Source organism: Rattus rattus, chromosome 7 (assembly GCF_011064425.1).
Source record: "Rattus rattus isolate New Zealand chromosome 7, Rrattus_CSIRO_v1, whole genome shotgun sequence".
NCBI lineage: Eukaryota > Metazoa > Chordata > Mammalia > Rodentia > Muridae > Rattus > Rattus rattus.
Genome location: NC_046160.1, coordinates 90984387 through 90997110, shown reverse-complemented (window position 1 = coordinate 90997110; position 12724 = coordinate 90984387). Strand labels below are relative to the sequence as shown.

At 48.6% G+C, this 12724-nt stretch overlaps 1 protein-coding gene across 2 annotated transcripts in view; it reads right to left on the bottom strand.

The window, feature by feature from the left end:
• Positions 1-12724, bottom strand: part of Fntb (farnesyltransferase, CAAX box, beta) — an 85285-nt gene that overhangs the window by 55902 nt on the left and 16659 nt on the right. For both annotated transcript variants that reach the window (XM_032907975.1, XM_032907974.1), the window contains exon 2: positions 9008-9072. In XM_032907975.1, coding sequence (XP_032763866.1) covers positions 9008-9072 — 65 coding nt within the window. The remainder of the gene's footprint in view (positions 1-9007; positions 9073-12724) is intronic.

Sequence of the window (12724 nt, the reverse complement as noted above, 5' to 3'; positions counted from 1 at the left end):
ATAATAAAATTCCCTAGTTCAGGCAACAGAAATGGTCTTAGATGCCGTGAGACACAGACAGGAACCCAGATCACGCATAGAGAGAGGAATATTTATCTACTATACAAGGTGACAGGTGAAATGGAAGAAGGCAGGAGGTCAGAACCACAGCAAGAACCACCCTTAAAGGGAGACACGAGCAAGCAGAACAAGGGCAAGTCATGCCACACCACAGGCAACGAGGAAGGAGAGAATGATCACAAAGGAGTATTTAGCAGGGGCAGATGATGCAGGAAGACTGAAGGAAAAGATGACCAACAACAGAGAGGCCAATGGCCTTCGTGAACGCTCAGGGAAGAGCTCAGAGCAAACTACACAGAAAATGGTTGCTAGGTAGGGAGTCACAGGACTATAAGCTTAGCGCTGGAGGCAGCATGATCAGGAGTTCAAGGCCATCCTCTTCAATATAACAAGCTCAAGGTCATCTAGAGCTACATAGGACTCAGTCTCAAAAACCAGAAGCAAGGGGAACTGACCAGACTTCGTTTCTCTTTCAGAGGGTCTAATGGTCAGGACTCCTGTGTAGGGAGCATCTTGCACGGAGGGCCAGGATGACCGTTCCCCACAACTATGATCCGCTCGTGGACCTAGACGAGCAAAGGCAAGTTAGAGCCCTGTCCACTTGATGCTCTGACCTGGTAAGTGCTCTGAGCTCACAGGAAGGCAGGGGAAGTCAGAAATATCCTTTCTCAGAGCCCAGTACTGAGACAAAAGCAGAAGATGAAACGGCCAGGCAAAAACCGAACTTAACTTAGTTAAGATGTTGGAGCCAAAGCACATGGGAGAAGTAGGCAGAGAGAAGTCAGACTGGAGAGGGGCAGAACTTGGAAGTCCATTAAGGGAGTTGTTTAAAGCCTGAAAGAAGGCTGCGTATGGTGGTGCACACCTTTGATCCCAGCACTTGGGAGGCAGAAGCAGGCACATCTCTGTGAGTTCCAGACTAGCCTGGTCTACATAGCAAGTTCCAGGCCACCCAGGGCTACACAGTGTGGCCCTATCTCAAAACAAAAGACAACAAAAACCCTGAAGCAAAGCTGGGCATTGGAGCCCATGCCCTAAACCCAGGACTCAGAAAGCCAAGGCTGGCCCAGACTTCATAGTGAGTGTCAGCCTAGAGTTTGTCTCCAAAACAAAATAAATAAAACATAGGGGCAAACGGGAGCCTGAAGTACAATAAGGATGACCCTGAAAACATGCTCTGCTTAGCCACTTACAAATTTCCACATGTTATATGATCCACTTATATGAAATATCCACAAAGGAAAAACCCTTAGAGACAGAAAGTAGATTAATTGGTTGCCTAGAGTTCAGGAGGATGAAGGCGCTGAGGGTGGTGGGTAAGGGTGTTCTTCTAAGGGGTGATGAAATGCTCAAAAATTAACCTTGATAAGCTATACCGCTCAGTGAATATGCTAAAACCGAGTTCCACACTTGAACTCAGTGAATTATGTAAGAGTTATATTTCATTAAATGTTATTCTTTCCTAAACAGGAACAAAGCTGAACATGGTGTGTGCCTGCACAGGAGGCCAGGGTGCATGACGCTGGGGCAGGAGGCTGGGGCAGGGGGCTGGGGCTGGGGCTCAGGAGGCTGGGACAGGGGCTGGTGCAGGGGCTGGGGTGGAGGCTGGGGCAGAAGGCTGGGGCAGGAGGCTGGGGCAGGAGGCTGGGGCAGGAGGCTGGGGCAGGAGGCTGGTGCAGGGGGGCTGGGGTGGAGGCTGGGGCAGAAGGCTGGGGCAGGAAGCTGGGGCAGGAGGCTGGGGCAGGGGGCTGGTGCAGGGGGCTGGGGTGGAGGCTGGGGCAGAAGGCTGGGGCAGGAGGCTGGGGCAGAAGGCTGGGGCAGGGGGGCTGGGGTGGAGGCTGGGGCAGAAGGCTGGGGAAGGAGGCTGGGGCAGGAGGCTGGGGCAGGGGCTGGTGCAGGAGGCTGGGGCAGGGGGCTGGTGCAGGGGGCTGGGGTGGAGGCTGGGGCAGAAGGCTGGGGCAGGAGGCTGGGGCAGGGGCTGGGGCAGGAGGCTGGGGCAGGAGGTTGGTGCAGGGGGCTGGGGCAGAAGGCTGGGGCAGGAGGCTGGGGCAGGGGGCTGGTGCAGGGGCTGGGGCAGGAGGCTGGGGCAGGAGGTTGGGCCAGGAAGCTGGGGCAGGGGTTGGGGCAGGAGGCTGGGGCAGGGGGCTGGGGCAGGGGCTGGGGCAGGAGGTTGGGGCAGGAGACAAGGGCAGGAAGTTGGTGCTGGAGGCTAGGGCAGGGGGCTGGGGCAGGGGCTGGGGCAGAAGCTGCATGTCCAAGGCCACAAAGTCTCCACTTCCCGGGCTGTTAAAGCCCAAGACTAAGGACCCGAGCTCCATCCATCCTCTACCTAGATATGTGCTGCCCATGTGTCATACGCACGTATACACCATAGCAAGCAAGTAAAAGGGATTTTAAAGGGGGCTCCACATCCTCAGAGACAGAGATGCTGTGATGCGCAGGTGTGTGAATCCAGTCAAATCTTGGAGTTTGAAGTGGGGAAGAGGAGACAAGGAAGCTATGTGGATGACAGCCTGTGACTCCCAGGAATGAGGAACCCAGGGCCCAGGAGCTACAGCCTGGCTGCTGTGACGATAGTGTTGGGGAACTCATGAGATGAATGAAGAGACTGGGACCAAGAAGTATTAACATTTTTAGTGAAGCCAGTTAGCAGACATTTCTAGGTGTTTCTTGATAATTTTTTTTTATAAAGATGGGAGTCTCACTATGTAGCCCAGGTTAGCCTCAAACTCAAAATTCTCTGCCTCGGTGGCAGGGCTTTTGTTATGCGGGTGTGCTACCTTGCCTGGCTTCCTTGCTGGGACTGTTTGGGAAACAGCAGTGGGCAGAGCAGACTAAGCGGGGAGGGAGGGAAATGGTAAGCACATTTCTGAAATAGCTCACGTGTCCTGGCTCAGCCCGAGCAGGATGGAGCCACAGGCTAGCACAAGCCTATGACAAGGATGAGCAAGACCATTAACGAAGGCAGACGCCCAGGCCAGGTGAAATCAAACACTGCCAGTATCCGGACTCTACACTGATCTCACCTAAGTAGTCCAGGCTGGTTCTGAACTAAGATCTTCTTGCCTTACCCTCCCAAGCTCTGGGGGTTACATGCACGTACCACAAGCCAGGCTTTGGCTGGGTTTTTTGTTTGTTTGCTTGGTTGGTTTTGTTTTTCTGAGACAGGGATTCTCCATGGAGCCCTGGAATTCGTTTTGTAGAACAGACTGGCCTGTAACTTGGAGATCCTTCCTCTGACTCTGCTGAGATTATCAACATGTGCCACCACGAATGACATTTTTACCAAGCTCAGTTAAACAACTAAAGAAACCCTTCAAAAGTACAGAAATGCAGCCCAGAGAGACAGCTCAGCATAAGAGCACTTTGGCCTGACGCCCTGAGTTAAATCCCTGGAGCCCACATGGTTCAAGGACACAACTGAGTCCTTCAAACTGTCCTCCGACCTCCAAGCACCCACCCTATGCACATACACAACACAAATAATGCAAAAGGAAATGCTCTCAAGCACTCAACAGTCACTAAGAAGTCAATGAGCGCCAAGGCCAGAGCTTTTGGCCTCCAAAGGCTTGCTCAAGTGAAAGAACTGCCTGGACCCTAAGTGCCAGGAAGTACCTTCTCATCTACCTCAGGCTGCTCCTTAGAACCAGAGCCAGCCCCAGGTGAGCCCCCTCCTGAGGAGCTTCCCTCTAACCTTGAGCCTCACCCACAGACGGCAGGCCCAAGAGCCCCGGAAAGAGGGGGACTGTTTTCTAGCTGAGTCTATCTGAAGAGAAAGTTCAGCTTCATATGCTGGAGGAAAAGGAGGCTTAGGGAATGTGGAGAGAGATTATTTCCAATGACATTTCCCCAGGCCAACGTCTTACTTCTTCCACTCTCATCCATTAATTATAAGCATATAAAGGTATTGTTAAGTTGAACTGTTCAGTTTTATTGTTTTGTTTTGTTTTGGCCAATCAGAAATTGCACTAAATTGCACAAAAAAAAAAAAAAAAATTGCTACTATGAGCTAAATTGTGCCCCCACCCTTTACAGCCAATGCTGAAATCTTTTTTTTTTTTTTTTTTCAGAGCTGGGGACCGAACCCAGGGCCCTGCGCTTGCTAGGCAAGTGCTCTACCACTGAGCTAAATCCCCAACCCCCAATGCTGAAATCTTAACCCACGGTGTGACTGTGTTTAGAAATCAGACCTTTAAGCAAGAATTTAAGGGCAAATGAGAGCCCAAGGGTGGAGCCCTACCCAATAACACAGGTGCTTTAGTAAGAGGACGAATGCCAAGGGTGGAGCTCAGCGTGGAGCGCTTGCCCAGGATGCACAAAGGCCCTAAGAAGCTGAGGGAGGAGAGGAGACTCCAGGGAGTCTGAGCACAAACAAAGGCTACGTGGGGACACAGACAGACAGACAGCCAACTGCAAATCCTGAGATCGGCCTCAGGAGAAACCAGGCCTGCTGGCATCCAACCTCTTGACCCTCTTCTGCCCCTGGGTTTCAGAGCACCCAGGGTGAACTTGGTTACCAAGCTGACTCACACCCTTACATTCTCCTTTCATTCTGTGTGTAGGAAGTTAAAAGCCAAAGCTCCTCCCACCCCCAAGAGCTCAGCCTCAAAGCCAAGAATGGGGAAAAGAAAGCAGAGGTTGGGATGAAGCAAGAACTCAGAACACCAATGGGCAAGGGCATTCAGGTGACAAACAGAGGGAAACCGGGTGAGCATGTTCATGTGTCTAGGGACTGGAATTGGAAGGGATTTAAAGTGTGTACCACGGAGTGACACAGCTTATATTCTGAGGTAGGCCCACTCAGCTTCCAGACCTTCCCCAAGTACCTTCCTCTCCTTCCAACGTCGCCCCATGACCTCACTGAGTTCTGCTTTCTGCGGCCTCAGGACTTTGCACGTGCTGTCCCCTCTGTCTATAACACTCTAGACACTTCTAAGTTAGCCAACTCATCCTGTGGGTCCTAAGAGAATACGTGGTTGGCTCTTTGGAGACTCTTTAAACACAGGTGTTGAATGAGGGGACAAACCCTGAAGGGCTTCATGACAACAAGACAGAGTGAAATCAAGCACACTTCTCCAAACCTGGACCTCCCCCGAGTGTCCTGTGGTCGACTGTGACACAGAAGACACTGAGCGTAGAAAACGCAGCACTAAGAAGAAGTATGTCTCCCAGAGTCTCAGGATTTCTCTACAGGAATCGCAGAAGACACAGGTCAAGTTGCTAGGACTCCAGTGCTGGCTTCAGAACCACCCACAGCTGCTAGCACAGCTTACTGCACCAAGGAGCACATGGGTCACTTCTGCCCTAGAGAAAATTTTAAACTCTGTGTGTGTGTGTGTGTGTGTGTGTGTGTGTGTGTGTGTGTGTGTGTGTACACGCGTGCACATGCCTGTCTGTCTGTGTCTGCACATTTTACATTTATACATTTTAGGTTTTACATTAAGGCAAATGAACTAGAAAAGTATACATTAAGGACTGTGCTGGCCAAGTGGTTAATCACGCACGGTTCTGGACTGGAAAGGTATACATTCCTAAGGGGCAGAACAAGAGGGCTTTGGAGAGGCCTGGAATGAGGTTTTGTTAGAAGGACTACTGCATGTTAGAAGGACTACTGCATGGCCAGAACAAAAGTGAAGAGGACAATGAGGGCATGGCCTCACTCCCCTAGGTGCAGCTGGGGAGGGTTACTGTAGACAGAAGAAAGCACAGCTACGGGCATCTGGAAGGGTCAGACTGAACATGGCCAGCAGAACAGACTGGGCATGAGAGGAAAGGGCGACAGGGAAAGGGAGAAAGGAAGAAGAGAGACAAAAGAAGACCAAGAGGGCAGAGAGAACCAAGAGAAGAACCAAGACAGCACGTAGCCAAAGTGGCTGAGTTAAATAGACAGGAAAGAGAGGCTGGCGGAAGGGAAGCTCAACTCAGCTGAGGGCCTGGAGTGGTTTAGGGGGTCAGGGGTCAGAAGTGCTGAGAGGAGCCAGGCCTCTGTCGGAAGCACTTGGAGCCACTGAGAGACTGGTGGCCAGAGTCTGCTTTGATATGCTAACAGGCATGGATTCCCGGTTTCTTTGAGACCTAACAGAAAATACTGACTTTTGTAAGAAACCAGGATGCAGTGTGGCATCTGAGATCACAGCATCTGGGAGGTGGAGGGAGCAAGACGGAGCTCAGGGTCAGGCTGCATAGTGAATGCCAGCCTCAGCACCACTGCGGGCATTCCTGGACCTGCACACAGCCAGCCGTCCTGACAGGGTGTCACAGTTGATGAGCACCGTGACCTCAGGAATACAATCAAGCTGTCACCAGCTTGTTGGTGTACTGCCAACACCTGGGAACGTGTGCGGTGAGTCACAAAAGTCCGTTCCTGAATCAAGCTGTCAACACCCTCAAATGTGATTTTGTTTCTTTGGTCTGTTGTTATTTGGGGGTTATATTTTGTTTTGTGGTGTAACTCTAGGCCTCATATCTCTACACAAACACTCTACATTTCACTGTCCTCCTAGCCAAGACTTAAATTTTGACTACCAAAAGGTTAAAATTATAATGATAATTTAAAGTTTTGATACATTTTCAGATTTTTTTCCTTGGTGGTGGTTGGGGGTAGGGATTGTCCTGGGTGTGGAAGCCAGTGCCTGGTGCATTCTGGCAAGTACTTTACCACGATGACCCATACCCCAGACTGATCCTTAGACCCCAGCTCATTCTGTGGTAGTTAGCTCTGGCTTTACACTGATAGCCTGAGTTTTACACTCAGCTATTCAGCCAAACTGTGTAATATTTCTATTATCAATTCACATGCTAATCATCATCCTGTAAGCCACTCATGTTCTGGGCTAGAGAGAAGGCTCGGCAGTGAAAGCACTGGCTGCTCTTGCACAGGACCTAGGTCATATTTCTAGCACCTATATGGTGGCTTACATCCATCCTAATTCCAGTGCCAGGAGATCTGAAAACCTTCTTCCGGACTCTGCAGGCACCAGACATATACATGATACATACACTTCCATGCAGGCACAACACTCACATAAAATACCAGTTTGTAAAATCCTTTTTTAGATAGTCATTTTCATAGGCAAAAAATGACAAAATTTAAAACAAGAAATACAAAAGTGCTGGGTGACGGTGGCACACACCTTTAACCCCAGCACTTAGGAAGCAGAGGCAGGCAGACGTCTGTGAATTTGAGGCCAGCCTGGTCTACAAACAGGAAAGCCAGGGCTACACAGAGAAACCCCGTCTTGAAAAAACAAACAAAAAAGAAATACAAGAGAAAAAAATTTAAAAGAAAACAGAAAAAAGGAGAGAAGAAAAGAGAAAAATAAAAATGGGAAGCTATGATTCCTGAGACAAATCCGGAAACCTGATCTATTCTGCTTCTAGAAAGTTCCAAGCCCGAGAACACTTGCTTTCCGCCCACACCTAAGATCTATGAATTGGGGGTGGAGTCTGCCACCCCTCTCCAAAACCCTTCCAGACTACAGCCTCTCAGCCGTCCTCACCTCTCGTTAAGAAGCACAGAGTCCAAAGGATCTGTTTGGATGGGCAATGAGAAGAGAATGTCAGATGTCCCTTGAGTGGGAACACAGAGCCCTAGGCAGGAGCAGTGACTCAGAGCCCACTCAGGTGAGTCATCTGCAGACACAATGGCTAACAGCAAAGCCCTCTTCCCCACTGGCACACCCTTCAGTCCAACCATTACCTCTGGGAAGCAAAGCTGGAGCAGGTCTGTGTGGAGGAGGTGAGAGTGGCATAGGTTCTCTTACTGTCTGTGCCCGAGCTGCTGACATAAATGTCATTTGCTAAGCTCCAGCTGCGGCTCGAGGCAAAAGGAAAAGTTCCTTGGACTGAGGACTGTTCTGGGTAATGCAGAGACAAAGCCTGGCAGCTAGAGGAAGGCCCTTGGCTGACTGACTTTCCCCCTTGCCTTTCCAGGGAAGGATGAGGGCCTCCACCTTCTCCCCAGTCCTTTTCCAGCTGTTTTTTTTGTTTTTGTTTTTGTTTTTGTTTTTTGCACTGGCTAATTAGGGAGGGAACAGAGGCTCAAAGGTAACATGGGCAGAGGCATATGTAGATTTTCAGTAAGAAGTACCGGGACCTCTGTCTTGGGTCAGTGTCCTGGGTCACCCTGAGAGTCCAGGCAGGCCTGCAGAGCGGTCAGCCCTGTTGTCTGATGAACCAGTCACAGACTTTTATGTACTTGGCCCGAGGACTGTGCAGAACTGAAAAGATTGCTCACACTAAGCACAGAAGGGTTATTTCTAGGCTGGAGATGTGCGATGTGCATGTGAGGCCCTGAGTTCAAACCCCAGCACTGCAAGGCAGATAAGAGAATGAATTTCTACCTCTCTGGCCTCCTCATCTGTAGGAATAAACTCTGACCAGGTATCTAAAAAGAAAAAGTCCCCTTAAATTAAAAACTTTCTTAAGAAGTCAGCAGACAGCCAGGCGAAGTGGTGCATGCCTTTGATCCCAGCACCGGGGAGGCAGAGTTCAAGGCCAGCCTGGTCTACATAGTGAGTTCCAGGACAGCCAGAGCTACACAGGGAAACCCTGTCTTAAAGCAGGGGTGAGGGGGAGGATGAAGAGAAGGAGGAGGAAAAGGATGGTAGACATGCTAAGCAGGGGGGTACTTCAGACCACACAGCATCTTAACCAGAGTGGTTCAGCTGGTGTCTCCTGCGTTTAATTTGGATAGTGTCAGAAACAACTATCCTAGGGGCCCCGGAGATGGCTCTGCAGTTAAGAGCACTTGCTGTTCTTCCACAGGACATGAGCTTGGCTTCCAGCACCCCGTCAGGTGGCTCACAATCACCTGATTTCCGGTTCCAGGGATGTAGAGGTTTAGTCCAGCTGGTTGAGGAAAAAAGCTCCCCTGGATGTTTAAGTAGAGGTGAGAAGGACAGATGACAGGTTCCCTCAGGCCCCCAAGCTCCAATGAACAGCTTACCTTGGTACGAGGTGGTTAAACTTGTAAGAACTGAAGACCTCCTGGATCTTCTCTTCTACTTTGGCCTGAGAGGTGGCAGGACATGGAAGAGAGAAAACATAAAGATGAGAGGCTATCGACTTTCTTCTACCGAGACCTATGTGCCTAAGGTTTTCAGCACAGCTCTGTGCTGCACAGAGATTCAGAGTCACGGATTAATGACAAACAACTAGCCAACACAGACAGATATAGAACCCCAGTCCAGACGCTAATCCTTTCTGATAAACATAACCGACTCTCTAGTCTTTGCTGGTGGAAACCAGACTACTTACTCCCCAATTTCAGCCCATTTGGTCACCTCTTCAGGGATGGGAATGTCGCAGTAGCCTTGCTCATGGCTCTGTGGAGCTCTTGCGGAGGCCCATGAAAGGAAAGCTGCTTCCTCCTTGTGGAGGCCTGGGTTAAGTAGGACGCAAGTCACATACGCATTACCCAAAGTGTAAGACTTAACCCAGGTGGGCCTGTCAGTCCCTTGGTGGAGACCATTCCCCCTCAATCAGGCCAATTCATCTTCAGCCATGCTAAAAATACGGGAGGAACAGTTATCCCTTTAAGAATAATTTAAGGATTCCCTTCCCAGAATCCCAACTCTCAGTATAGTTTCTTATGGAACTATGCCATGGGCTCTGCTAAGTCTTCTGCTTTTCCAAATTATTCCAAAAAGCACTTTTTTTTTTTTTTTAAAGCTTTTTCTTTCTTTTGGATACTCACCAAAACCTGAGCTTTCACATTTTTCTGCTGAAGCCCCCCCGCCTTCCGCCATGAGGCTGCTTGTAAAAACCTAGCTTAAAAAGCATGGCTTTCTCTCTCTTCCCAACCCACCCCCCATTTTCCTCCCCTGGACAGCTGCTAAGATTTACAGCTTTGTCTGCCCTGGACCATTTCTTTGAAACTCTAATAAAGATGTCCCGGGTCTTTTTTCCCCTGAAGCCATTCCTAAATTCTTTTATTAATAAGACCAAGAACTCTAAAAAGGCATTTTGATTTCTAGTAGCAGGTCACACCCTGAATGGCGCACCCCAAAAATTGTAGTAAAATTAAGACGAGAAGAGAGAGAGAAAGATGAGGAGAGATTGCCCTGTTTATAAAAACACGCTGGTGTCACATAAGTTTCTCCAGCAACTTCATCCATGCTCTCCAAAAGGTAACAATAGCTGCCCCTTTCCACAGAGTCCTGAGTTCCCTCCCTAAGTTCTAGAGAAGCCACACCCAAATGATGGAGTTGTGAACGGCTAATATTTCTTGTGATTTACAGAACAGAGCGATTGGAGACCTTCAGATAGCTGCAAACGTGTCCTGCCCCTCCTGATGTGTTAAGTCTGTGTAAGCATGCACACTGCTGTGAAGTTTAAGCTGCAGAAGGTAGTAAATTCATCTAAAGAATTACAGGAACTAGCTTTAGGAGATTGAGGGGGATTGTAATGTACTGACTAAGAAAAAAGAACAGTCATGCTGTGGTGATGAAGAGGAAGAAGGCCACACCCAGCCCTTGGCCTTCTTGCTCACTGCCCCCTGTACCTTTTATTTCTCTGAGAGACCACCTGCAGTCCTAGGTTCTCTGAGATGGCCTTTTTTAAGGGACAAATGTCCCTCCTCACCGTCTCAGGGTGCTTTAATTTCCTTCCTGTCAACTCTTGACTAAACATTGGCTTTTGAGTGGTGAGAGGCAGTTTGGGTGTTTATCTCCCAGTACCAGTCACTCAGAGGGACAAGGGAAGGTAGATACGGAGGGACTAGGAGGTGGACAGACTCCCTAGTAGACAGGCAGAAAGGGAGAGAGTCCATTACTAGGTAATAAAGATGGTGAACTTCCAAGATGGCTTCTTCCTCACCCTCTAGACCTGAGGTAAAAGCCTGGCGGTATGAACAAAGCCCTCGTGGGCTTTTTCTCCTGCCAGTATGCCCCTTACTAATGGCTGACTCAACAAGTCCAAGGCCAGATCAGGCTAAGTTTACACAAGTTGCAGGCCAATCAGCCATCCTGTCTTTCTTCAAATTGACCGACCCTAGAGTGTGGGAAGATGACCTTTCAAAGACTTAGAAGCTCCCAGCCCTCAAGAAGAACCTGTTTGCTTTGTGGAAAGTCTGTCTGTCTGCCTGCTGTATGTGTGTGCTTCCTCACCCCTAACAAAAGCCTTTCTTCAATGGCTGATTCCGTCTGCTCCTGTTCACTGTATTTGCAATTTCTTTACTGCTACCAACGCTTTGTTGTTATGGAAGAGGCTACATAGGCATATGGTCTCAACCATTTCTCCCTGGGGAACTTCATGTATATAATGTTAACAAATTTATTTTATTATAAGGATCTCAGAAAAACAAAATTAGAGGATAGAAAAACTATTCTCCCTCTCCTACTTTTTTAAAAAGGGGAATGGTGCTTTGCCTGCATGTATGCCACTTGCACACCTGTGCCCATGGAAGCCAGAAGAGAGCATTGGAGCCCCTGGGAATGGAGTTACAGACAGTATAAGCCATCATCGGATGCTAAGAATTGAACCCAGGTCCTCTGGAAGAGTGGGCAGTGCTCTTAACCACGGAGCCATCTCTCTACCCCCTTCATTTTCTTTGTTTTCCTCCCCTACTCGAGATACATGCTTTCTCTTATTTCTGTGCAGGGAATCAAACCCAGAGTCTGGCACAGGGCAGGCAGTACTCCCCACCTAGCTATACTCCCTGAAAGATTTATTCTCTCGTTCTACAAAACTGCCAATCAAATACGATCAGTTCCCATGAAAGACTGCATGTTACTGTCAAGTTGAAGTTTAAACAAAACTATAAAAATCATCTAAGAAATGTATAAGGACATAACTTCTAAGGTGCCAAGGAATTAGAAAATCTGGTTCTCTGTCAGGTACACATCTCCACAGTGTCACAAAATGAAGCCACTCAGAAAATCAAGTCACCAAACAAGCCACCGGCCTCTCTTTCTGCCTTCCTTTCTCTTTGTCACTCATTTATTGTGTTTTATGATTTAGATTTTGTTTTAAAGTGTGAGAAATGTGCAGAGCTTCCTTGCATTACTGAGGAGAGCAGTGATGTTAACCATCTACAATGACGGCCCCCTAAAACATATTTATATTTCGTTTTAGGATATGTTTTGGTATCTGTATTTGGACGTTAGTTTGAGGGATGATGTGGTTAAGAATTTTTAATACTGTAAGTAAAAGACCAAAGTGAACATCAAATATGACTTAGAAAAGCAGAACATTGTCCTAGATTCCTTACAGTTCTTTCTCCATTCCAAATATTCCCCTTGGACTAATGCAAAGCAGCAGACAAACGGAACACAGACAGTGTTCCTGCTGTGCTGCACACAAATGATCTGGGGAAATATCCATGCAGCATGTCAGCAAGAACAGAAAATCAAGATCTGCCTGTGGCATACTGTTGTATACCTGAGATGACAAATCCTCAAAGAAACAAACCCACTAGCAAGCACAAGCCAGTTCCAATCCATGTAACCTTCAGATGCCACCAGAGGCATCCATGGTCTCCCTAGAATTCTGCCACTTAGACATCCTGCTCCCACTTGGGCACATGGACATCAAACACCAAGCAAGAGAATGGAGGTTTACTTCTACACTAAAATACCTTGACGGAAACGCAGGGAAATGCCATAGTGCTCGGGGTAAGGTAACAGAAACATTCCCAACACTCTGCAGTTACCTCTGGATCCTA